Source organism: Pan paniscus, chromosome 6 (assembly GCF_029289425.2).
Source record: "Pan paniscus chromosome 6, NHGRI_mPanPan1-v2.0_pri, whole genome shotgun sequence".
Lineage (NCBI taxonomy): Eukaryota > Metazoa > Chordata > Mammalia > Primates > Hominidae > Pan > Pan paniscus.
In genome coordinates, this window is record NC_073255.2 from 117,681,347 (window position 1) to 117,708,910 (window position 27,564).

A 27,564-nucleotide genomic window follows, 5' to 3' on the forward strand; every position below is an offset into this window, starting at 1 on the left:
GAGCTTCAGTTCTTTGTTACAAAATGTACGTGCTTCAAAAAGGCAGTTTTTTTTTTTGAGACTGAGTCTCACTCTGTCACCCAGACTGGAGTGCAGTGGTGCAATCTCAGCTCACTTCAACATCTGCCTCCCAGGTTCAAGTGATTCTCCTGCCTCAGCCTCCTGTGTAGTGAGATTACAGGCAAGTCCACCATGCCTAGCTAATTTTTGTATTTTTAGTAGAGATGGGGTTTCACCATGTAGGCCAGGCTTGTCTTGAACTCCTGACCTCAGGCGATCCACCCGGCTCAGCCTCCCAAACTGCTGGGATTACAGTCGTGAGCCGCTGTGCCTGATCAAAAAAGGCATAATTAAACTATGAATATTCTTTCTAAACAATGGGCAAAGTCACAGTGGATTAACTTTCACCTATGTTAATAATCAAATTCTAGTTCTGACAAAGGCCCCACGCCAACAGTGATTACAATGACCAAAAATATTTACTTGTTGGTTCTCATTCAGTTCTATAGATTTCTCCTTAATGTGCAGGAAAGCATCTGATAATACTTTTGTAAAGTGGTCTTTATTGATTTAATATAAAACTTATAGAATACTCCAGAGAAAACATGTGATATAAATGTCACTGTTAGAGCCATCAAAATAATTCTTATTTTCATTAATAATTTGTGGAGGAAATTATTGAGAAATGTTGATTCTCTTATCAGAGCTCAGGAGGAGTTAATGGTGCTAACTAGGGGTGGTGGAAATAGTCCCGTGAGAAGCAGAGGAGCCAAATCTACCTCCTCGCACTGATTTGGTCACCTCCTTTATATTCCCAAGTATAACACTCTACACAGACAATGAGAGAGCTCAATGCATGTACAGAATCCCCGGTTATTTATGCAGTCCATTGGATGAAGCCCATCTTCATTTCAGAGTTCTATTCACAAAGTAATTTGAGGTCTCTGGTGTTCTCAGGCACAGATTTCTTGAAGAGCAAAGCAGAAGTCCTTAGGAAAATTCAGGCTCCACTTACGGTGCCATCCCTTGACTCAACCTTTAGAACAATGGGTTTTTCTGGTTGAAGAAGTCCTCCTAAGCGTAATTTCAGGGGGATCTGCAACAGTTAAACAAGCATATTGAGAAGCGTTAAATAAACAAAAGTAGAAAGTATAGCATCAAAGTGAGTGAGACACTCCTTCAGTGTTGAGGGGACACAACAGAGTGATATTCTGATCTCCATGGAGTAATGGGCAAAAAAATGCAGTAATGACAATAATGCTTTGTAAACATATAAAAACTACTTTCAGCACTATAAATCTTGGATTCTTTATACTTAGTCTATAAGATGTGTGAAGATTGGACAGTGAGAGCATTCATCATCTATCATTTAACAAAATATTTATGGAGTACTATTCTGTGCCAGGCCTGAGACAAATTCATGGGAACCTGTGTTCTTTTTTTATTTAAATTTTAAGTAAAATGGATGAGTTTTTAAAATTTAAACCAGATTATTAGGTATGATGGCAAACTATTTTTGAAGAGTCATATAAAGTTAATTTTGTGTATGTTGAAACTTGCAAGGTAACCCTGAGTAGTTATTGTACATTTTAATTATACGGACAGTCTTCAACTTCCAGAGTCCAGTAATTCCTCTCAATTGAACCCATCCAGTGTAAAGATGGGAAGGCACCTTCAGGAAGCATTATCTTTTTATTTTTTAACATCTTCTCTTGGCTTCCAAGGGTAGTGCAAGTGGGGAACCTCTCAATTCCTACAGTGTTTGGACTCAACTTTTAGCCCCATTCTTATTGAGACACTCCTTCCATGTTGAGGGGACACAACAGAGTGATATTCTGATCTCCATGGAGTAATGGGCAAGAAAATTGCCAGGGAGATCAAGAAGTGCCAGGTTGGGAGCTTACCAAGGAGTTCCTTCCCCATCCCAGGTGTGCCAGAGGACCACTTTTATTCAGGGCTGAGTCCCCTGTCTGAGCACATATAAGACAGCTACACTGCTGGCCTAAAGCCACAAATAATATGGAATATGGAAATAATATGGAAACTATTTCTGTCTTCTTCCTCTCCTATATAGGAAGCCTACTTAAGGGGTGGAATTGAATAATAAATGCATGAGACCTAGAAATAAGATTTATAGGGTATTGTTTAATATGAATCAATGACATCTGTTCTTTAACTTCTTCAGAGAAAATATTTCAAATCTTTCTATAAATATAACACCTTATTATTTAAAAATTTTCAAAAACCCTGAATATATTTTCACTGCAGACAGACATGCATGCCCACATGTGCACGCACACACACACATGCATATGCACGAATGGCATTTGTTTAAAGGTTCACATTAAATAGCTTAATATATGTATGCAAGCCATCAACTGCACATCACTCCTTAAACATTTACCAAATGCTTGCATTAGATATAGTCCCTTGCAAGGCACTACTGGGATATTTTAAAAAGGAATAAAATGAGAGGATATTGTTAATGGAGGGGGGAAGACATTCTTAGATACAAAGAAAATATAGAGAAGAAAACTCAATGATGTAATGGCAAATTGTGAAATTTATGATAATAGCCTCCAGTATCCAATAACAGAGCAGAGAAGTAAATGGGCCCTGGACTAGAAGGAGAAGACACTTTGGAGGGGCTTGGGGATTGAACTAGGACTTGAAATATAAGAACAAAATGAGGAGAAAGGGAACAACATTTTTTTTTTTTTTGAGACAGAGTCTCGCTATCACCCAGGCTGGAGTGCAGTGGCCCAATCTTGGCTCACTGCAGGCTCCGCTCCCTGGGGTTCACGCCATTCTCCTGCCTCAGCCTCCAGAGTAGCTGGGACTACAGGTGCCCGCCACCTCTCCAGGGTAATTTTTTGTATTTTTAGTAGAGACGGGGTTTCACCGTATTAGCCAGGATGGTCTCGATCTCCTGACCTCGTGATCCGCCCGCTTCAGCCTCCCAAAGTGCTGGGATTACAGGCATGAGCCACCATGCCCAGCCAGGAACAACATTAATAGAGTTATAATTGGGTTGAAAAGGAGCCCAGCTGGATGGAGCTAGGCACCTGGAAGGTGAGGTCAGTCAGGATGGCCTTGGACTGTGGTAGTCCTTTATATCCACCAGAAATGCCTTAAATTAGTCGTTCTCAACCTTGGCTTCACATGAGAAGCAATGGGGGAGTTTTAAAGCCACAGTCTGGGCAAATTAGTTTAGAATTTCTGTGATATCCCAGGCATCATGAATTTTTAAAGCTCCCTGGTGATTCCAATGTACAGCTAGTGGTTGGGAGCCACTCTCATGAGAAAGCTTCTCCAAGTTCTGGTTGGGGAGAGCAGCATTCAAAAGTCACAACAAGGTAATCATTACACTTCATGACTGTGCAAAATACTTCCCCATCTTTCCAATCGACTTGAAACTGAATGTAAACTTTGCTCAAGTTCAAGGAGACTGCAGATAATTATGCCATGCTAATCTACATGGGCTTTACATGATGTTTTTGATGCCACAGCTTTTGAACTCCAGAACTGAAGCACCCTTAAAGATTACAGATGGGCCTAATTGATTCTTTGGCCCATAGAACAAATTAGTAAAAGATTAAACAAGCATATTCTTTTTAAAAAATACAGACCCCTCAGTTAAAAGAATTCTTAAAACATTATTTTTATAGAAAATAATAATTTTATAGAAATTTTATAGAATTTTATATAATTTTATATAATTTTATAGAAATTATAATAATTTTATATAATTTTATAGAAATTATAATTATAATTTTATAGAAATTATAATTATAATTTTATAGAAATTATAATTATAATTTTATAGAAAATTGACTAACCTGTGTTTCTTTACAAGGTTTGAAGGAGAAGTTCTGAAGGACTCTGATTAGAGCAAGTTTCATGTTCATGAGAGCAAACCTCATGCCAATGCAGTTTCTGGGTCCACTTCCAAAGGGTGTGTATATGTAAGGATCTATGTTGTCCTTGTTCTTCTTGCTGAATCTGGTTCCACATTGGTAGATTTTTTAAAAGTTAATGACATAATACCCCTAGGAGTTACATGGTAGGGTTTCTTACTTAGGGGCCACCCCTCAACTAGTAGTACACAGGATACTTTTGTGGGCTGGTCATTGAAATCCTGCTATGCTTATTTTGCTATGAGAATTGTAAGCTACAGATCCTTTCTACTCTCCTTACACTATAGGAGCTTTCAGTCTTGTTGAGATGAGATAAATAGTGTTGCAAAGAATACTTATTTCTAAACACTGAAATTATATTCAGGGTGGTGATGTGTCCACACTATAAAAGGCACATAAGTGATGAGACTGACTGATGGAAAAGTAGGTTCCTGCCTCAAGTCACACTTACATTGGTCATGAGGAAGGAGAAGGGGAAATTGTCTTGCACTATTTCAAAATTGTTATTTTGCACTTTCCTTCTCGTCTCCTCTCTTGTTTTTCTAATTCTCCTCCTTCTCCTCCTTACCTTGTCTTCTCCCTCCTTCTCCTCCTTCTTGTTCTCTCCATCTCTCCCTCTTTCTCCCCCACACCTCCATAGAATAGTTGAAGTCAGATAATTTACACAGGCATATGATGCTACTGTACTGATATAATGCAGTATCATCACTGCTTTCTTTGTCTATCTGTTCCAGTAAGCTATAAAATTCTTTGAAGATTAGATGCATGTTTTTTATTAAAATGTTATTCCTAAATATTTGATTATATTTATGGGGGGACATAATAATAGCATTGTGATCATGTGTTTTTAAAAGAGTCCTTACATTTTGGACACTTATGACCCATAAGGACATAACTGATGACCTTCATCATAAGTTGTTGGAATTGTGGATGACTGTAGTTTTCTTTTATCTAGTCTATGGTTTGTAAAGTGTGACAATAATCAATTTGATGATTAAAAAAATCTCTAAATATAAAAAGACAAGCAAATAATTATACAACCACATGACTGTCCTGTAGATTAAGAGAGGCAGAATATGCTTGAACCAGGCTGGTTCAGGGAGGGCTCCCTTCCCAGGGGCCTTGTACCTTTCAGGGAGGAACTTCTCAGGCTCTGTCCAGTACTTTGGGTCACGGTGAAGAGCATAGCTTGGAATCATCACCACCACCCCTTTGGGAATGAACATCCCATTGATCTCAACATCTTTTTTGCAGACCCTCTCAAGTCTCATAGCAACTGGGAATAATCTGAGTGTTTCATTCACCACCATGTCAAGATACTCCATCTGTAGCACAGTATCATAGGTGGGTGGTGCCTGGAAAGAACGAAACAGATTTGGATAAACTGAGATTTTGAATTAACTTTTAACTCAGTCCATGCAGTACTAATGAAGTATTAGGAGCTCCAGAGACGAACTCATACTGGTAAAGGATCGAAGCATTTATAAAGTGTTTTAATAACTGTCATGCCCATTGATATGCTCAATGGCCTGCTGAGATGTGTGGAGGAGTTATGAAGATGGGAAGCATTCGGGACAGCTCTCACCCCAGGGACTGAAATCCTTAGAATAACCGTGTATATATGTGTATATATATATACACACACACACATACACACACACATATATATGTGTATATATATGTGTGTACACACACTAAAAAGAGGACTTTTGTTATATACATAAAATGTGGAGAGAAACACTATATTATATAAAATCTCTATAAATAATTTGAGGATAAACTAGTCCCTTTCTATCCCAAAAATGACAAAGAAGGTTCTTGTTGCATGTAACCAGAGAACACGATTTCAGTGCTAGTGGAAGTTATAAAGAGGATAGAACCCCACACAGCCGTGTCCTCACTTGCTGAAACAGCCTCCTAGTTGTTGCTTCAGGGCTGGACTGTAATCTCTGAAGAACATCCCTTTGTGTTCACTTCACTGCCATAGCCGGGCCAGCCCCAAAGCCGTGTCTCTTCATACCACAAAGAATCCCAGTTTTGGCAGAGGTCTGAAAACAGTGTGGGTGATATGCACCTAGTATTTGGTGTTATATTTGGAAGGCAATATGATAGTGTTTTAAGACTTTAGCTCAGGAGCCATATACCCTGGTTCCTAGCTTGGCTTCTTCACCAGTTACTGCCTGACTGGAACATGAGATAGGTGTGGGGAGAGCTGAGTCAGCCTGCACAGCACACCCAGGGCCAGGCTCCGTCAGACCACAGCCAGACCAGAGCAAGTCCTGCCAATATCAGCAGAGCTCACTATCCAACTATGATGTGTGGAATAGTTATGAAGTGGGGAGACATTCGAGACGGCTCTCACCCCAGGGACTGAAATCCTTAGTATAACCGTGTAGTGGTTTTTCTTTCTCGTGGAAACAAATGTGACTAATAGGCTATGACCACTAGCATCAAATAACATATGAGAAAGTGATTTTTACCTTTCAAAAAAAAGGCCACATGTCTGTAACCAAGAAAATAAAAAGAGATAAAAAGAGCAAATTCCTGTGTCCATATGTGGATACAGCTAAGGGGACATCACACACCACTATGGTACCTGCTGCAAACATGTAATTCACAACCAAAACCAGTGTGAAATGAGTGTGAGCAACAAATGCTTATTGTTAGATGCCACTGAGGTTTTTGGAGGTTTTTTACTTAGCATTATTGTGGTAATAGAAAGCAGATGAACCAGAGCCAGCACGTTTTACAAAGATCTTATGCTTCTGCCAGTAGCAACCATTCACTATGTTTCTTTCTTTTTCTTTTCAGAGCCTTCCTACATAGAGTCAGTGAAAGAATCAGTGATTATGCTTTTTATAAAAATTCTCCTGGGAAGTGGTGAGGAGGCATTTTTGCTAAGGTTTCACCTCCTCCCTCCTTCTCCATGTATCATCCACTCACCTTATTGGGTAAAACTGCATCAATTTCCTCCTGCAGTTTCTGCTGGACATCAGGGTGAGTGGCCAGTTCATACATAATGAAGGAGAGAACACTGCTCGTGGTTTCATAGCCAGCAAAAATAAAGATAATTGATTGGGCCACGAGCTCCAGATCGGACAGAGCTGAAAGGAGAGGAAAGACATTTTAGGTAAATCAGATCAATGTAGGGCATCACAGTTTAGATGAAGAGAAATCTAAGTGAAGCCCTCAAATCCCTAAGGGAAAAGAATAGAAAAGCAATTCAGAGGTACACTGGGGGTGGTTTCACTCTGATGTGTATCTTACAGAACCAGAATAAGGCAAATCATTTTAATCCAGTTTTCCCCAAGGTCTTCGAGAATGTGGGCCATCCACTCCTCCTCATGCCACCCCCGCCACCTGCACGGCTGTGTAATTTCCAGAGAGAGCATTTCCGCATAACATACTCAGTGTTATGGGTGTGTTCCTTGAATGATCCTAAAAGTACTTTATTGTAAGTTAATATGAGGTAGTCCTCTCCCCCAAGAAAAATGTAATTTATTTTAGCTACAATATATCTTGACGAACTTTGAGAGAATTTGCAACACTAATGGTTAAATGTAGGGAAAATTAAAGGACGTTTCCCGTAGATATGTTTGAGGGAACTTAAGGGACCAATATTGGTCTACAGACCACTTCTTGGTATTCAAAGTGTGGTCCATGGGTCAGAAGCATCTGAGAGCTCATTAGAAATGCAAAATCTCAAACCCCACCCTTGAACTACTGATTCAAAATCTGAACTTTCACAAGATGCAGTGATTTGTGTGCATAGCCTAGCTTGAGAAGCACGGATTATATCTTTGAGAGGCATCAGGTGATAGATCTAGGCTACAGTTCTCAGAATTGGCTATCTCAGGATGTACAAGAATGAGAGATGGACAAAAAGCTAGATGAGTGGTAATTGATTGTAGTCTGATGGATGGCATTAAAATAGCATAAGCTCCTATGATTACAAGTTGGGCCCCTCTTGATTTTTCTCCTGAGAGAAGCTCAGGATGGTCCATCACTGGTCTGTTTGATCAGGACTGGATTAGGACCTTTAGAGACCTGGAACATAGAAATAAATATGATGCCTGCTCCAACCATGTAATTCACAACCAAAACCAATATGAAAGGAGTGTGCGAAAGGTCGACAGAGCTGTGATTTACCAGTGAAGACTTCTGTGATGCAGTTATAAGTAAATTCAACTACCTAATCATAGTATTCAGTTATCATGAACCTGATGATACTGATGTGAAATTGAACTATAATCTCAAAGTTTAGAGCTCTGCTGTCCAATATGGTAGCCACTATCCACTAGTGGCTATTTAAAATCAAATTTTATTAAATTAAACTGAAATACCGTTTAAAATTGATCTTCAATGGCACTAGCCACATATCCAGTGCTCAATAGCCATATGTGTCTAGTGATTTCTATATGAAACAGTAAAACAATAGACTATTTCCTTTATCACAGCAAGTTATATTGGGATAGATAGATGAATAGTTAGATGATAGATAATAGATAAGTAGATAGATGATAGATGGATAAATGATAGATGATAGATGGATAGATGATAGATAGATGATAGATAGATAGATACATAGCTAGATAGATACATAGATAGATACATAGACATACAGACAAAAGTGGATGTAGACATGGATATATTTAAAGCAGTATGCTGGAGTAAGCCCAGCCCTGCTCTCTAGAACCAATAGTTAAATATTCAGGAATTTTGTGAGATGGTTGCCAAGTCTTGGTGGCTTGTAATTGACCATGGTCATCATTTTGCCACTGTCATAGTAATAGTGACTTCAGTAAAAAACATACATGGGTTGTAAAACTCATAGGTGAAACATTGAAGACAAAGAGGATATTTACACGGTCTCAGAGGTTTTCCCCACAAGTTACTAATCCATTCCAAAGTGGAAAATAACTTTGCAGTAGATTAACCTGGTGAACACACTTTCAACAAGTACTGCCAGTTAAAATCACCCTTTTTGGAACAGCGTGGCTCCTGATTGGATGTTAGATGTATTAGGTAGCTGCAAAAGTTATTGTGGTTTTTGCCATTATTTTTAATTGCATTTTTTTGCAATTAAAAGTAATGGAAAAACCCACAATTAATTTTGCAGCAACCTAATAAATTTCTAGGCAGAAACTTTTATTCAGTGGATCTGAAGGAGGCTGAGAATTGGCATTTGATCTGATGTAGGTGATCCACAGACCGCGGACTGACTTTCTAGCATGCCAGGTTTGCTTAGCGTTGCCCTTTAATCTTAGAACATGGCTATCTATGCCTGCATGCCTCTAGAAAGTGCCTCCAGCTACCACTTATAACATTCAAACATGTGTCGTTCTGCTATGTGGCAGAAATTCTCATCATCCTGGAATACTTCCTGCACATTTTCAGAACAAGGCCCTCCCTCTGAGTGCCCCACAAGTAGCCCTCAGAAACACTCTGGTTACCTTTGTGGGACTCAGTTTCTTTTGAATTCTGAGAGTCAATCATCAGCTGAAGGAAATCCACTCGGTGCTAGAAGCAAAAAGAGAAATTTCATTGACAGAAAGTGGCTCCTGAAGTCAGAAGTAAATCACAAGCGCGGTCCTTGATCTCCCTTCTGAGAATATGGCTCCTTGAAGACCAGAAATCTGATGCATGTTGCCTGAATCACCAGTGAAAAACATACCCTTCTAAATCCTTGGAAAGCAGGATGTTTTCCTGAAACAAATCTGGCTATCATGTGAGATGGCTCAAATTTAACACACGCTACACTTCAGCAGGTGGCCTGATAGGGACTTTCATTTGAGAATGTGTAAAATAACAGGTTTGTACTTGAAACGAGTCTTTACCAGTCTATGATCTGGGGAAAGCATAATATCAGTAAAATATATTTCCAAACAGTAATGTTTATCCTCTGACAATTTATTGAAGGGAAGTAAAGTGGTAAAGTTTTATCTCAATAAAATTTATGCCGTGGCATACTAATTGTTGTGTCTGATATCAAATTTCATGTGCTGTCTCTGACTCATTCTCATATCTCCTTCCCCAAACCCCACTTTCTGCATTTCTACCAAATGAATTCTCTTGCTCTAAACATGAGCAGTCTTCATGTTAAAAGCATTCTTTAAAAACATACAGGTAACTGCACTGATCATATGTATATTATCTAAAAAATTATGAAAAACTAAACATCCTCCTATAACTACCACCACATTTTACCTTTTGTGTATCTTCGAGGCGACTTTCTTTCATCCTTTTTACAGATTTTCTTAAAAAATTTGTAACTTCTCTTGGAAACACACAGATATTTAATACTTCAAGAATTGGGATGAGGAATGGAAAGACTACTGTAGGAAAAACAAAACAAAAACAGAAAAAGAAATTCATTGTGAACGTGCAAAATTTACCTGGAGCAATTCTAGTTTTCTCTACCAACCAGAAGAGTAAAAGACATCAAGGTTCTCAACTGGAAGCCATTCCTTCTATGACTTTTGCCCCTCTTTCAGGCCAGTGGCTGAGCAAGGGCAGGTCTATGCATAGGGAGCACCACTACAGCAGTGAGATCAGCAGCCCCTTGTGCATCTTTTGAAGGATAAAAGGAACAAAATTCAATGCCCTAATCTCTTTGCCTTTATCTATTGGACTACAGTCTCCTAGAATAACCCAAATCATAATCTGAAGCTCAAAATTAATCTTGCTGTTCAAGAAATAGTAGGTAGTCAAGATAGAAATAACACAGCATATCTCTGTCACCTATCATGGAATAAAGATAAAATCAATAAGGGAAAGAAAATTGAGAAACTCACACATATGTGGAAGTTAAATAATAAACATTTAAGTAACCAATGAGTCAAAGTAGAAACCAAAAGGGCAAATAGAAACTGTTTTGAGGTGAACAAAAACTAAGATGTGATAGGCCACAATCTCATGGGATTTAGCAAAGGAAGTGCTCAGAGGGAAAGTTATAGCTGTAATGTCTAAATTTAGAAGAACAAAAAAATCACAAATCAATAATCTATATTCATGCCACAACATAGTAAACAAAGAAGGGCAAACTAAGCCTGAAGCCAGCAGAAGAAAGAAAATGATACAGACTAAAGTACAAATTCATGAACTAGAGAATAAAAAACCCTGATGAATTAATATCATTTCTATGAAGTGTCCAGAATAGGCAAATCCATAGAGGCAGAAAGTTGATTAGTGGTTGCATATGATGACAGGGTTTGTGACAGGGGGCTGATAGCTAAAAATGTATGAGGTCTCTAGATTGACAAAAAAAGTTTTAAAGTTTAAAATGATGATGGTCACACATATCTTCAAATGTACTACAAATCACTGAACTGTATATTTTAAGTGGATGAATTACATGGTGATTTATATCTCAATAAAGCAGTTATTTTTAAGAGAGCAAGAGAAAAAAAAGGAAATAGTAGTCCACATACTTATTGAGAGAAAGAATGGATCCAAAAAATCAAATCTTAAAAGCTTCTTGGTGTTTTCCACAAAGGGGTCTTGTGGATTGTTGAGAGAGTCGATGTTCACTCCAAATGATGTGCTAGTGATCACATCCATGCTGTAGGCCCCAAAGACGCTGAGTGGAGAAAGATGTGGAAAATTAAAATCAGCACCTTTTTACCATCCTTCCTCTATGCATGCAACAGGAAACCCACATGTCCAGTCAAGACAGACAAACAGCCACAGACTTTCAGATCTACTAGATCACCTTCTATCACACTCCATCAGAAGGTGTTATCAGGTGCCAGTGATGCAGCTGGCCCTATGCTGGGTGTGATGGAGACACTGAACTGAATTAGACCTACCTCTGAGATCAAGGAGCCCATCATAGGAAGACAGAGACCCACTATCAGACAACTACAGTAGCATGTATTGATTGTGGATGATACAAGATGGGTAAGCACTGTGCTTCAGCAGAACAAGAGTAGAATAATTAACTCTTCCTAAGGGGCTCAAGACAGGTGATATTGCCTGACTGCAGACTCTATGCCCAGAGCCGATTCCTCTTCAGCACTTTACAAAGCAACAGTACCCTGTTCTGAGCTCCTAGAAATATCATCCTTATTCTCTATACTCCCTGCTCAAGCTTTGGAAAATTCCACTATCCCCAGCTGTGGTGAGCTGAGGTTGCCCTGACGGCAGAATTATTTTTGTAAAATATAATGACCAATAATGTCCTGGTTAAAAAAAAATCTCTCAAAATTTGATTTGGAAATTTCTATAGTGAGTGACCACATATCCCTGGTCTGCCCAGGACAAACTCAGATTACACCTGTTTTTACTGCATAAGTGTAGATAGCAAATAATAGGCTTGCCCTACCTATAGTGTTTTTACCACCCTCTCTCTTTGAGACTGGAGGAAAAAGAAATGGTAGGAATTTTAATATTTAGTATTCTACTGATATCCTCAGAAAAAAACATGAAATGATCAAAGTTATTCTAAGTTCTCCATTATAACTTTCCCACCCTACTCACTGCCAACCAACAGATAACAAGTGCCTTCCCCTTCCACCATCCCATACACTCCATGCTTAAAACTTTGGTACAATCACACTTTTTCCCCCTAAAGGATATATTTAGTCTTCTAGAATATCCAAGGTGACAATTTAATGGATATGTAAACCCTGGCCCCTGTGCACAGGGGAGAAGATCCTTTTCCTCCAGCTGCCCCACCTCCTCATCGGAGCTGCCCCATCTTGGGAGACCCATTGAAGTTGCATTACCACAGCCCTCCTTTTGTCTGGTCACTGGAATAACCCAACAGCAGGAATATCAGCTCCATGGCAGGCAGCTGGAGGGGTTCATGACAGCTCAGAACCCCATGGCTGCACTTCTACTTACTGTTTCAAGGTGACAGGCTTGCCTGTGTCTGCTTCCCGCCTCAGATTTCTCACCAACACATCTCCATACTGGGCAATGATAGGGACCATCTAAGCACAAAACACAACACCACCCATAGTTAAATGTGCAGACTCTAGTCCCAGAGGGACATGGCTTTCCCCAGCATGGAGCAGTAAGTGACATTTTATAATGAATTTTGTGATGTGTTTTCTTTACATAAAGATAAAAGACCATTTTTAGGCAGCTCAAATTCAGTGGACTACCCCTTGGAAAGGGACTGTGATCTTATTTTATACCTGTCCCCACCAGATTCATTCTTTAAGTTTCTTATTAAAACTCATGTTATTTTCATACCTCCTTGAGTTTTCCACTGGTGAAGGTTGGAGACAGCAATGATCTTATTCTCTTCCATTCTTCATCCTCAGCTATAGAGATGGCACTTTTCATAAATCCCACTGGACCAAAAGGCTAGAGTTCAAAGCAGAAACATTTTGTCCTACATCAGTTGTGGAGGTCTCCATCGTTGTAGAAAATGTGTTAAACAGGCATCACTTATTCAACAACTATTTAGTGACTGTCTACTGGGTGATGGGCCCTATGCTAGATGCTCAATAGAGATTCATCCCAGATGCCCAGTGTCCTGGGATGTATTTGTGTGGGGCGGGGCGGGGGGGTGGCGGCAGTGTTCAGGAGACCCTGATGTCGTCTCCAGCCTCTATATCCCAGTCTTCTTTTACATGCAAATTATCCACGTGGTAGAGAATGTGTTCTTCCAGTAGAATAGACAGAATCAAGACCTAGCACTTCTGCAGTGTAGAGAGGGAGTGGAGACAGACAAGCAGGTGACTTTGGTGGACTGCATGTTGCCTCAGACAAGCTGTCTTTATGTTCTCCTGCAGCATGGGCAACGTGAAAAAGAGGTGCTTCAATGTGATGGTTTTAAAAAAAATAGTAGGTAATACCTTTAAAACTAGGAACATATTTTGAAGAAATAATGCAATTCCATAAACATTCTTGTCTCTTAATTTTTTATTTCATGGATAGAAAGAAAAAAGAGATAATTATTTTTGCCAACTTGGAACTGGCCTATCAAGCCAACATGCTTGAAACTTTCTTTCATCTTCCATAGCCATTTTTTTTATAATGAGTACTTCCAGCATTCATTTATGATAAAAACTCAGCAAACTAGGGAGAGAAAATTCCTCAATTTGATAAAGAGAATCTACAAAAAAACAGCCCACTTCATCTAAATGATGCTTAATGATGAAAGAACTGAAGGCTTCCCTCCTAAGATTAGGAACAATTCAAAAATTCACCACATTTACTCAACATTATACTGGGAAGTCCTAGTGCAATAGACAAAAGAAAAGAAATGAAAGGCATACAGATTGGAAAGGAAATAAAAGAATTGTCTCTATTTTCAAGTGACATAACTGACAATGTGTAAAATCTCAAGGCATATACAAAGAGACTTCTAGAACTACTATGTCAGTTCTGCAAGGTTCTAGGATACCAGATCAACACACAAAATCAAAGCACATTTCTATGTAACAACAATCAATATCTGAAAATACAAGAAAAACATAATATCATTTACAGTCATTCCAACAAAAATGAAATAATTTAGCTGTAAATCTAACAAAACATGTACAGGATCTCTATGCTGAAAACTACAAGATGTTAAAAGCAATCAAAGAAAATCTAAGGAAATGGAGAGGCATACTATGTTCATGAATTGAAAGATCAAACAGTAAAGATACACATTTTCCATAAACTGGTCTATATATTTAATTCAATTCTTGTCAAAATAACAGCACGTTTATTTGTAGACACTGAGAAACTCATTCTGAATTTTTATGGAAAAGCAGAGGACCAGGAAGAGTTAAAACAAATCTGAAAAAATAAGTCAATAAAAGTGGGAAGAATCACTCTACACGAGGTTAAGAGTTAGTGTACAGCTACTAGGGTCAACACAGTGTGGTATTGGTGGAATAATAAACACAGTGATCAATGGGACACAGTAGTATGTGAGAGATGCAAAGAAGTATGCCCAGTTGATTTTTAACAATATACCCACCTTTCCAAAAATGGCGTTGGAGGAATTGGACAGCCATTAGCCACAAAAAAAATGAACCTTGATCTAAATCTCATACCTTATACAAAAAATAACACAAAATTGATAATAGAGCTACATTTAGTAAAGCATTAAACTTTATGACTTTTAGAAAAAAACAGCAATATAGGAAGGAGGGCTAGGCAAAGAACTTTCAAACATGGCACCAAAAGTACAATCCAGAAAAGGAAATATTAATACATTGATCACCTCAAAATAAAAAATAGTTTGCTCTGATATGGACCCTGTCAGAGAAAAAGACTTGTGACTGTAGGATAGCAGGAGGGAGCCACATGGAGACAGAGTGGATCTGCATCTTGATCATGCTGGTCGTTGCACAAATCTACTAATGATGTGATAAATTTGTATAGAACACAAATGGGTTCTGCATTTTGATCATGCTGGTCATTGCACAAATCTATGATTGTGATAAATTTGCATAGAACAGAAATGAGGGCACATAAAGCTGGTGAAATCTGAATAAGCTCTGTGAACTGTATCAATGTCAATTTCCTGTACTATAGTAACATGAATATACTGTATTTATAGTTATGCAAGATTGCAAGATGTTACCATTCAGGGGGGACAGGATGAAGTGGACGTGGAAACTTCCTGGACATTTTTTAGGCAACTGTCTATGAATATATAAGAATTTCAAAATATAAATTTAATCAATCAATCAGTATTTTAATTTCAACACATGAATGCTTACCCTCCGGTTTGTGAAGACAGAATAACATTCTTTCACTAGCACTGTTTTGATCATGTCAGGATCTGTGATAGCCAGCACAGGCTGTCGACCATCATAAAAGCTGTGTGAAAAAAACAGAGTTGATTAAACATCAACAGCCTTATTCTACAGCTGGAGCCCAACCCAGGAAGCCAGACTTTGATCCTGACTTTACATAATCCCTTAGTTGTACAATACACAGTAATCTTAGGTTCTAGTTCATTAGGTATGACACACAGCAAGAGTCTGACACAGGAGCCACCCAAGTCTTCATATGATGAAGGATAATGTGGGCCAAACAAGGAAGAGACATTGAAAGACAAAAGAGCTCTTCAAAGAGACCATGGTTAGAAATGACAGTAGAGCATTTGTTAAGCTGGGTGGTGTATACGTGGATATTTCCCATGCCATTCTCCATAATGTTTCATATGTTTAAAATATTTTATTTTAAAAAGAATATAAAACCAACAAAGATCAAAAGAGACAAAGATGGGCATTACATAATGGTGATGGGATCAATTCAACAGGAAGAGCTAAATATCCTAAATATATATGCACCCAAATACAGGAGCACCCAGATTCATAAAGCAAGTTCTTAGAGACCTACAAAGAGACTAAGATTTCCACACAATAATAATGGGAGATTTTAACACCCCACTGTCAATATTAGACAGATCAACAAGACAGAAAATTAACAAGGATATTCAGAACTTGAACTCAGCTCTGGACCAAGAGGACCTAATAGACATCTACAGAAATCTCCACCCCAAATCAACAGAATATACATTCTTCTCAGCACCACATCGCACTTATTCTAAAATTGACCACATAATTGGAATTAATATACTCCTCAGCAAATGTAAAAGAAAAGAAATCACAACAAACTTTCTCTCAGACCACAGTGAAATCAAATTACAACTCATGATTAAGAAAGTGACTCAAAATCACACAACTACATGGAAACTGAACAACTTGCTCCTGAATGACTACTGGGTAAATAAGGAAGTGAAGGCAGAAATAAAGATGTTCTGTGAAACCAATGAGAACAAAGGCACAATGTACCAGAATCTCTGGGACACATTTAAAGCAGTGTGTAGAGGGAAATTTATAGCATTAAACGCCCACTAGAGAAAGCAGGAAAGATCTAAAATTGACACAGTAACATCACAATTAACAGAACTAGAGAAGCAAGAGTAAACAAATTCAAAAGCTAGCAGGAGACAAGAAATAACCAAGATCAGAGCAGAACAGAAGGAGATAGAGACACAACAAACCCTTCAAAAACTCAGTGAATCCAGGAGCTGGTTTTTTTAAAAAGGTCAACAAAATAGATAGACTGCTAGCAAGACTAATAAAGAAAAAAGAGAGAAGGATCAAATAGATGCAATAAATAATGATAAAAAGGATATCACCACTGATCCCACAGAAATGCAAATTACCATCAGAGAATACTATAAACACCTCTATGCAAATAAACTAGAAAATCTAGAAGAAATAGATAAATTCCTGGACACACGCCCCCTCCCAAGACTAAACCAGGAAGAAGTTGAATCTCTGAATAGATCAATAATAAGGTTTTGAATTGAGGCAATTATTAATAGGCTACCAACCAAAAAAAGTCCAGGACCAAATGGATTCACAGCTGAATTCTACCAGAGATACAAAGAGGAGCTGTTATCATTCCTTCTGAAATTTTTCTGAACAATAGAAAAGGAGGGAATCCTCCCTAACTCATTTTATGAGGCCAGTATCTCCTGATACCAAAGCCTGGCAGAGACACAACAAAAAAAGAGAATTTTAGTCCAATATCCCTAATGAATATCGATGCGAAAATCCTCAATAAAATACTGGCAAATCAAATCCAGCAAAACATCAAAAAGCTTATCCACCAGGATCAAGTCAGCGTCATCCCTGGGATGCAAGGCTGGGTTCAAAATACCAAATCAATAAATGTAATCCATCACATAAACAGAACCAATGACAAAAACCACATAATTACCTCAATAGATGCAGAAAAGGCCTTTGACAAAATTCAACAGCCTTTCATGCTAAAAACTCTGAATAAACTAGGTATCAATGGAACATATCTCAAAATAGTAAGAGCTATTTATGACAAACCCACAGCCAATATCATACTGAATGGGCAAAAACTAGAAGCATTCCCTTTGAAAACCGGCACAAGACAAGGATGTGCTCTCTCACCACTCCTATTCAACATAGTGTCGGAAGTTCTGAATAGGGCAATCAGGCAAGAGAAAGAAATGGATATTCAATTAGGAAAAGAGGAAGTCAAATTGTCTCTGTTTGCAGATGACATGATTGTATATTTAGAAAACCCCATCGTCTCAGCCCAAAAACTCCTTAAGCTGATAAGCAACTTCAGGAAAGTCTCAGGATACAAAATCAATGTACAAAAATCACAAGCATTCCTACACACCAATAATAGACAAACAGAGAGCCAAATCATGAGTGAACTCCCATTCACAATTACTACAAAGAGAATAAAATATCTAGGAATCCAGCTTACAAGGGATGTGAAGTTCTCCTCTTCAAGGAGAACTACAAACTGCTGCTCAATGAAATAAAAGAGGACACAAACAAATGGAAGAACATTCCATGCTCATGGGTAGGAAGACTCCATATCATGAAAATGGCCATACTGCCCAAGGTAATTTATAGATCCAATGCTATTTCCATCAAGCTATCACTGACTTTCCTCATAGAATTGGAAAAAACTACTTTAAAGTTCATATGGAACCAAAAAAGAGCCCACATAGACAAGACAATCCTAAGCAAAAAGAACAAAACTGGAGGCATCACGCTACCTGACTTCAAATTATACTAAAAGGCTACAGTAACCAAAACAGCATGGTACAGGTACCAAAACAGAAATATAGATCAATGGAACAGAACAGAGGCCTCAGAAATAACACCAGGCATCTACTACCATCTGATGTTTGACAAACCTGACACACAAAAGCAATGGGGAAAAGATTTCCTATTTAATAAATGGTGTTGGTGAAACTGCCTAGCCATATGCAGAAAATTGAAACTGGACCCCTTCCTTACACCTTATACAAAAATTAACTCAAGATGGATTAAAGACTTAAATGTAAGACCTAGGACCATAAAAATCCTAGAAGAAAACCTGGGCAATACCATTCAGGACACAGGCATGGGCAAAGGCTTCATAAATATAACACCAAAAGCAATGGCAACAAAAGCCAAAATTGACAAATGGGATATGATTAAACTAAAGAGCTTCTACACAGCAAAAGAAACCATCATCAGAGCAAACAGGCAACCTACAGAATGGGAGAAAATTTTTGCAATCTATCCATCTGACAAAGGGCTAACATCCAGAATCTACAAAGAACTTAAACAAATTTACAAGAAAAAAAGCAAACAACCCCATCAAAAAATGGGCAAAGGATATGAACAGACACTTCTCAAAAGAAGACATTTATGCAGCCAACAGACATGTGAAAAAATGCTCATCATCACCGGTCATTAGAGAAATGCAAATCAAAACCACAATGAGATACTATCTCATGCCAGGTAGTATGGTGATCATTAAAAAGTCAGGAAACAACAGATGCTGGAGAGGATGTGGAGAAATAGGAACACTTTTACACTGTTGGTGGGAGTGTAAATTAGTTCAACCATTGTGGAAGACAGTGTGGTGATTCCTTAAGGATCTAGAACTAGAAATACCATTTGACCCAGCAATCCCATTACTGGGCATATACCCAAAGCATTATAAATAATTCTATGATAAAGACACATGCACACATATGTTTATTGCAGAACTATTCACAATACCAAAGACTTGGAACCAACCCAAATGTCCATCAATGACAGACTGGATAAAGAAAATGTGCCACGTATACCCCATGGAATACTATGCAGCCATAAAAAAACAATGAGTTCATGTCCTTTGCAGGGACAAGGATGAAGCTGGAAACCATCATTCTCAGCAAACTATCACAAGATCAGAAAACTAAACACCACATGTTCTCACTCCTAAGTAGGAGTTGAACAATGAGAACACATGGACACGGGGAGGGAAACATCACACACTGGGGCCTGTTGTTGGGTGGGGGGCTAGGGGAGGGATAGCATTAGGAGAAATACCTAATGTAGGTGATGGGTTGATGGGTGCAGCAAACCACCATGGCATGTGTATACCTATGTAACAAAACTACACATTCTATGCATGTAACCCAGAACTTAAAGTATAATTTAAAAAACTAAAAATAAAAAATAAAATAAAATCACAGTCCATCAGCCCGCCAGTGGTTAAGAATATTCAGCATTTCTTCAAATTCAGCAGAAAGGTATAGACAAAGAAATGCTTATATACCCTTCTATTAAAAAATCTTGGCTTAAATTTAATAACAAAACAGAATGAAAAGTTCCACACTTGCAGATAAAATTAAAAAACAACAACAGGCCGGGCGCGGTGGCTCACGCCTGTAATCCCAGCACTTTGGGAGGCCGAGGCGGGCGGATCACGAGGTCAGGAGATCGAGACCATCCTGGCTAACACGGTGAAACCCCGTCTCTACTAAAAATACAAAAAAAATTAGCCGGGCGTGGTAGCGGGCGCCTGTAGTCCCAGCTACTCGGGAGGCTGAGGCAGGAGAATGGCGTGAACCCGGGAGGCGGAGCTTGCAGTGAGCCGAGATCGCGCCACTGCACTCCAGCCTGGGCGACAGAGCGAGACTCCGTCTCAAAAAAAAAAAAAAAAAAAAAAAAAAAAAAAAAAAACAGCAGAGTATAAATGGTTTGCCAATCTATTTCTCTATTATCTCTCAACCCTTCATTCAAAAGCACTTTAAATCCAAAGTCTAAATGAAAGAGTTTTGGCTTTTAATTGAAAGTGAATTGATGTGGGAAGGAGATGATATGATGTATTTATGAGCACATATTAGAAGGGTCTGAGACAACGCATGTAATAAAAGGGCACCTAAGGGAAAAAAAAGAAGAGGGGAATAGGCAGACACTGGACAGAGCATGATGCTGTGAGTCCCTGGGCCACCAAAGTCTGGAGAAAAGTAATCACGATGCTCCCAGCCTAGTTCAGACTGTAGAACTTGACACCTGGTGACACATGGGATCCTTGGTAGGACAACCTTCGAAAAATTTTACAATAACCAGTGTGAATGTTGTTAGAACCAAAATGATGTCACTAGTTGTGTGTGTGTGTGTGTGTGTGTGTGTTTAAAAACCCTGACAAATAAATCAAAGAAGGCTATGAAGAGAGGATTCTCATGCTTGTGTGCCTGATAACAAAACTATCACAAAAGACTCCGCAAAACTACAAGCTTGCACAAAGGCCATCCCAACATTAAAAAAAATATTTCTGCAAGGACACCTGCCCAGCAACTGCCTGTCCAACCTTGGTGAGGTGTCACCTTTGTTACTGATCTTTGTAGCGAAGGATAATTATTTCAAAACTGATAAGAAATCCTCCTCATATTTTCCTTGGAGCCTCTTTGTCTTGCTTTACTTCCCTGAATTTGCACATAGTTTATAAAGGCATGCAGATTCCCATTGCAATACTCTACACCCAAATAAATATCTTCTTCTTTCAGAGAACTTCTCTCTGTTTGTAGTTAGGTTGACAAGAGCTTCATCCCAAGAGGCTTTGGGCTGAGACTGTCCTCTGTGCAGTGGGGTAAACTCATCATAGAAACAAGTCTATCCAATGGAAGTTTCCAGAATACTCACCCCCACACTTTTCCATACTTTTTATGACATTCCATGTCAAACATACAAAAGCCCTGGGAGGAGAAACAAAATAATATTTGATTATTATTTTAAATGTACTTAACCCTGCCTCTAATTGGGATGAAAACAGTCGAAGCCAATGAAATCAGACTTGCTGGCAGTTAGAGGAAGCTTATTTGGAGACGTCATAAAGGAAATAAGAGAAAACAGAGGAGGTATTTGAAAAGGGAAATTTAAAATCACTCTTGAATTCTCTCCAAGTGTTGTGGATACTGAATGACTTATCCTTGTGTATAAATACTAAGTACCTCCTTGTCTTTCTGATGTCTTTTTGCTTTTTCATGTGTTGTCTCGAAAATCTCGTGAATCCCTGAATGATCACCTCCAGGGGCACATGGGGAAACTGAGGCCGAGGGAAAGTGAATTAGCATCAGAAGAGAATGCACAGTGTTTTATCTCTTTGTCATCCTTTTCATTTATTTCATGAGCTCGCTCTAGAGTTCTAGCAGAATTGGAAAGTTATAGACACCAGGGAACTCCTTTAGTCTAGCAGATTTAGGTAAGTCTGAGGCATGTTGTTGAGTGAGAAAATGAATGAGTGACAGAATGACAAAGTGAACTCACTTTCCAGTTTTCCAGCTTAACATGGAAGTTCTGAGAAAATGTCCCCTCTACACATCGGACACAGCAAATTACAACACTTGCTCAGAGTTTTCACTGAAACTTAAAAACAAACCTTCCTGTATCGACATTTCAGGGGTGACATTTTAACTGTGCAAACAAAGGTCCCAGGAATGTGCATCTTGGGGGTACATCTACTAAAGAGTTGACCTGGAAAAGGTGGCGGGGAAATTATTGCTTTTGCACAGGGAAAAAATATGAAATTCCTGGATAGTAATTAGACAACAAAGCCCTCACCTGAGAGAATTTGAATCTGAGAAACAAGCCTCAGGTATGTGGGAAAGATGATGTAAGCCAAAGAGCTGACTGCTGTGGCTGGCCATGTGGACATGGGCTCCTAATTTTCCATCCAGGGCCCAGACCCTGGGCAGAGCATCAGACTAGGTTAGGCACAAAGGCTCGGCCAAAGTTCACGGTCCACGTGGCACATATTACATTCTATTCAGCAAAATTGAATATTTAATAATTTAATCAAATCATCCCCTTTCTAGTGATTTTGCATGTGATTCCACCTTTGTGTAAAATAAAAACCCCACAAACTCATTTTGTGCTTAAATATCTGAGTTTGATTGACAACCACTGTCTCATCTCAGTTATATCCAGTCTGTGATCAGACTCACCCATAAGGTGCAGCCTTTGAAGGAAAAGAAGTAAAGCAGAACCCCTTTGTTCTGTCTCTCAAAGCTGCAAAAGATGTCATGGGGAGTAAGAGCTGGGGTAGAGCCATGGAGATATCCTCAGGGAATTTAGCATTTTTCGGAGAGGATTGAAGCAGGTGCAAATGACCCAAAGGTAAATACCTGGGCTCCCTAATAAATTGAGTTTCAAAGCTGTCCAGAAGGAAGGGAAAAAAGGCTGCTCAAGAGCTCTTGCTACAGAGAGGAAAGTTTGACTCTCATGTACACAGATAACAAGTCACAATCAGGGGGTCCTTTTCCTACTTTTAATACTAACTATGACTGTACCTTCCTGGGAACCTGCATAGAGCAAAAAGAAAACCTTCTTTATGGCGCTCACAAAGTTTGCACATCAAGTTCTGAGCATCAGGTTGCTGATCTACCTGAGATTTGGGCTGTTCAACTGAGGCAAACCTGAGGTTCCTGAGAGTTAGCAAGAGAGCCCTTAGGTAAACATTGCCATGTTCTGGGTGATGCCTACACACTGTTTCTGAAAGTGTAAAACTTCAGACCTTCCCCCTGAGGAGAAGCATTTTTACTGATGGAACTAAGCTGCTCTTGGCAATCATAAGAAGCAAAAGAGTGAGCTCAAAAACACTCACCTTACGGTAGAACAAAATGTTTCCCAAAAAAGGCAGAGGTGTGGGCCCTGGAATTCCAAGCTTCTTAAAAAGTCCATGTGAATGGGTTCCATATCTACAAAGTGAAACAGAAATCAAGTCACAGCGATTGTGACTTTATAGATATAGGGGTTGATGAGTCATTGACTGAGGAACTGGAATGCTCAAGAGAAGGAGGTAACATTAAGGCAAGAAATAATAACAGTAACTCTGACGGCAATGATTATATTTGTTCATCAGGTCCTTTCCTGCCTCCACCATGAGACACCAAAAAGTTACAATGATTAGCTCAAAGCAGCTGAAGTCTTCATGGTCCCAGTCCTGGAATGAATATTTGATAAATGTTCTCAAATGTGAATGATCCTGAGAGGTTCAGGCAGGAATTCTTCCAGGTCACTTTGTTCCTTTACGTCTATTTAGTAAGTGGCCTCTCCCCAAATTTGGGGATTCTCATCCTAGGTAGAAAGGGTGACATTTTTTTGTCTTCCGCAGTGATGATGAGATTTTGCATCACTGCATCCACTCAGTCACAGAGGGTCACTGAGAGCCTATGGTGACCCTGTCTTTAGAATTTGCTCAGAGGCTTTTATGCTTTCCCTTCCCTCTAAGTTCTGACCCTGTTTTAGGATCTGGTCCTTCTTAAACCGTCATTCACAGAGAGGTCTTGGAGGAGTCACAGAGTCCTTATTTCTACAGATTGACAACTGTGCTCAAGGCTTCCATTGACCTCATAGAAATGTGAGCAGCTTTCAGCTACACCTCAGTCTCTGTGATCAGATGATCTGGTTGATTTGACCTATTGGGAAGGATGATTGACTCATATTTCCCTGAATGACAGTGTGCAGAAGAATCACAACTAAAGAACCAATTTCCAGGTCATTCCTCCTCTTGTGGAATCTAGCCTTCCAACTGGTGATATTCATCTGATTAGCACAGTGCCAGTGATATGGTCTGAATCTGTGCCCCTACCAAAATCTCATGTTGAAATGCAATCCCCAATACTGGAGGTGGGGCCTGGTAGATGATTGGATTCTAGGGGCAGTTTCTCATCGTTTCACACCATCCCGCCTTAGGTGTTGTCCTCGTGACAATGAGTTTTTATGAGATCTGGTGGTTTGAATGTGTGGCACCTTCTCCCCAGCCTCTCTTGCTTCTGCTCCAGCCATGTAAGATCTGTCTGCTTCTCCTTCACCTTCTGCCATGATTGTAAATTTCCTGAGACCTCCCTAGAGGAAGAAGTCACTATGCTTTCTGTACAGCCTGCAGAACCATGAGACAATTAAATCCCTTTTCTTTATAAATACCCAGACTCTGGTATTTCTTTATAACAATGCAAGAAAAGACTAACACAGCCAGACATGCTCATTTTTCTCAAGGTGGTCAATCACAAAGCAGTCAGTTTATTGCATCTGCCCATCAACTATCTCTGTAGGAAAACCCATTAAGGCTGGTGCTCCCTAAGGCAGGCCTGCTTGCAACTCATCTTTGATGGGTCATGTATGAACTCCCCGAACTGGGGTTTCTGGATGTCTGAAGACCTTCCCAGTCTGATGTTACTGAGGGTTGGAAGACTGGAGGAAGAAGAAAAGCTGATGGAAGAGGTCACCATCCTTCAACTCAACCATGAATCTGCTAGTCCCACAAGGTTGGCCCCAGAGAGGCAAATTAGGAAAATGTAGCTGAAAAGCATGGTGTGTATAAATGGATCCATATGCTTCATATGGGCTTTTAGCTAAAAGGTAGGGGCCTTCTAATGTCCACATTCCCTCCTGTTTATAACAAAAGATGTAGTATTCCACATAAGTAAACATAAAATGTTCCAGACAGTTGAATTAAAACCTTGTTTTCTCTCCTTTAAAGGGTAACCCTTAAGACAGTATAGGTTCCAAATATTCTGTACAAATCCGGTGACTGTGATAATATGTGGTAAAATACAACTGAGAAATGGCGTGGAGGCTCACGTTTGGGGGACCCAGCAGAAGCAGCATAGCCAGGCCCAATAGTGCATTTGGATCTTTGCCCCAGAACAGTTAGTGGAAGCGTGTGCACCATCTACCAAAACCAGGGTGGCCTCGGGTTTTCCCGCTCCTGTTCCTTCCTTTGTTGTCACAGCCATGGAAAATAAATGACACTAATCTCTGCTTCTAAACTTTCTACAAGTTACATGACCTCTCAGGCCAGGACAAACTATTGAGTTAATGTGTCAGCAGCATTGATCCGCAAGGAATGATCTAGGTGAATGTCTAGACTCACATGGTTCCGTGTCAAGGCAGAGGCTAGGCTGGGCAAACTGTGTAGTTTCTTTCCAGCTCCCCTCTGTTTGGTAGAGTAATGCTGCTTTTGGTTCCAATGAAGAGGCTAACAGAAAAGCCAGTCATCTATTGCACTTAATTGTGTTGGCCTAAGGAGGGCATTGTCTACACTACAGTTTCTGACTCCTGGGCTGCATCAGCATCATCTAAGGCTAAGGTATTGTCTGCCCAGCTGCCTGAGTCTGTAGTGACTGCCCCACGACATGGCAGACCACACACAGAGTGACACAGATGGTGCCCCTGTGTCCAGGCTTCAAGCAGATGAGATGCAAACATGTTTGTCCTTCGAGTGACCTCCACTACGGGGCTAGGACCCATGAATATCTCTTTGGAGTTCTACCCTGAGGGATGAGGAATATTTTCTTACTCCATTTTGATCCTACCTGGATGCTTTTGTTGTCATCACTGGCTCACAGTCTTGCTTACTCCCCTGCCCTGAGCGTTTAACATAACCTGCTAAGCAGGTTTGTTTGAAATAGGGGTATTAAAATGAACGTTGGGAAGGTATATTTTAAAAGATATATGCAATCTTGTCATAGAGTTATACATTTGTGCATTAGATTCATATTCCTGACATGATTCTGGAAAGGTGAGGTTATTTTACACACATTTATTGTAACAAATACTGAACTAACAGCCCTCATTTGTCACCTAGAAGGAACATGTTGGAAATAGACTATCTCCAAAAAAATCTGGTTTAAAATAGAATGAATTTAAGCCATATCAATTCGTGTTAAAATGTCAGAAGATGGAAAATATGTTGCCACAACTCACTGAATTTCTAACCTTTCTGTGAAAGAATTAAAATGAGGTTTATATTTTCTATTTTCCTGTCATTATGATTCCCAAATCTTAGTAAGAGTGAAATTGAGGTAGAAGTGAAATGTGACATGTGAGAAGCCTCCACTACCCACAGTGGGGAGTGACTCTTCTCTCTACCTGCTCTAGGATGGCAGGATCCCACCAGTGAGAGGATTCATCCTCTTCTACTGCAACATAAAGGGGAAAATGTAAAATCCAAATTCTAGTTTAGTAAGGAGAAGCCAGGTTTCCACAGCCAAGTTTGGAATGAGATCCATCACTACTTTCCTTCCTTATCCTCCTTGGGTCCAAACTATTGTCAAGTAGATCATCCTCAATCAATGCTATCCCAAAACCCTTCTTGCCACTAAAGATGGATGGGGAAGATGCTTATTTATTCCTCTATAGAGTTGCATAAGATCTACAATAACCTCTATATGTTTGTAGCATCCAACACTTAAGCTACTTCTCCTTGAACATCTTTTTTTTTTTTTTTTTTTTGAGACAGCCTCACTCTGTCACCCAGGCTGAAGTGCACTGGCATGATCTCAGCTCACTGCAACCTCCGCCTGCCGGGTTCAAGCGATTCTCCTGCCTCAGCCTCCCAAGTAGCTGGGAATACAGGCGTGCACCACCATGCCCAGCTAATTTTTGTATTTTTAGTAGAGACGGAGTTTCACCATGTTAGCCAGGCTGGTCTTGAACTCCTGACCTCAGGCAGTCCACTTGCCTTAGCCTCCCAAAGTGCTGGGATTACAGGTGTAAGCCACCACGCCCGGCCTGAACATCTTTTTTGATCTTCAAAACAGATAAGGGAAAGAGAGGCCTGATTAGCACCCCAAGTCCAAGGAAACAGAGAAGAGGAGCCTGGACAGTTACTCACAGATAGAGGAGCACCAGGCTGACAGCCAGGAGAAGCCAGGTTTCCATGGCCAAGTCTGGGATGAGAGCCATCACTACTTTCCTTACTTATCTCTCTCCTCTGAGTCTTCCTTTCAGCTCTGTGTTGCTCTTTGCTGGGCTGTGTGCATGGAGCTTTCCTGCCCTGCACAGCAGTGATTCAGTGAGGCTGTTGGATTGTTTATATGCTGGAGAAGGAGGCAGGGCTGGAGCTGCAGCCAGTAGCAGGGCCACCT

General features: G+C 39.7%; 1 protein-coding gene across 1 annotated transcript; it reads right to left on the minus strand.

The window, feature by feature from the left end:
* Window positions 1-439: 439 nt before the first annotated feature.
* CYP3A4 (cytochrome P450 family 3 subfamily A member 4) lies at window positions 440-27,564 on the minus strand. Its single transcript, XM_057302722.2, has 13 exons — window positions 27,312-27,564; window positions 23,298-23,391; window positions 21,338-21,390; window positions 15,587-15,686; window positions 13,116-13,229; window positions 12,762-12,850; window positions 11,348-11,496; window positions 10,125-10,252; window positions 9,371-9,437; window positions 6,861-7,021; window positions 5,046-5,272; window positions 3,840-4,002; window positions 440-1,096 (listed from the first exon to the last, which is right to left on the minus strand). The coding sequence occupies exons 1-13, from the start codon at window positions 27,380-27,382 to the stop codon at window positions 1,001-1,003; spliced, it is 1,512 nt and encodes a 503-aa protein (XP_057158705.1). The 5' UTR covers window positions 27,383-27,564; the 3' UTR covers window positions 440-1,000.

What these genes read in the sequence shown, in the direction of transcription:
- CYP3A4 (XM_057302722.2), bottom strand. Translation starts at nt 27,382, where the DNA reads ATGGCTCTCATCCCAGACTTGGCCATGGAAACCTGGCTTCTCCTGGCT. An exon ending in AAGCCTGTCACCTTGAAACA is followed by an intron (nt 11,497 to 12,761) that starts GTAAGTAGAAGT and finishes TTCTCCACTCAG; the next exon opens with CGTCTTTGGGGCCTACAGCA. An exon ending in AGAAACTGAGTCCCACAAAG is followed by an intron (nt 7,022 to 9,370) that starts GTAACCAGAGTG and finishes CTCTCCTTTCAG; the next exon opens with CTCTGTCCGATCTGGAGCTC.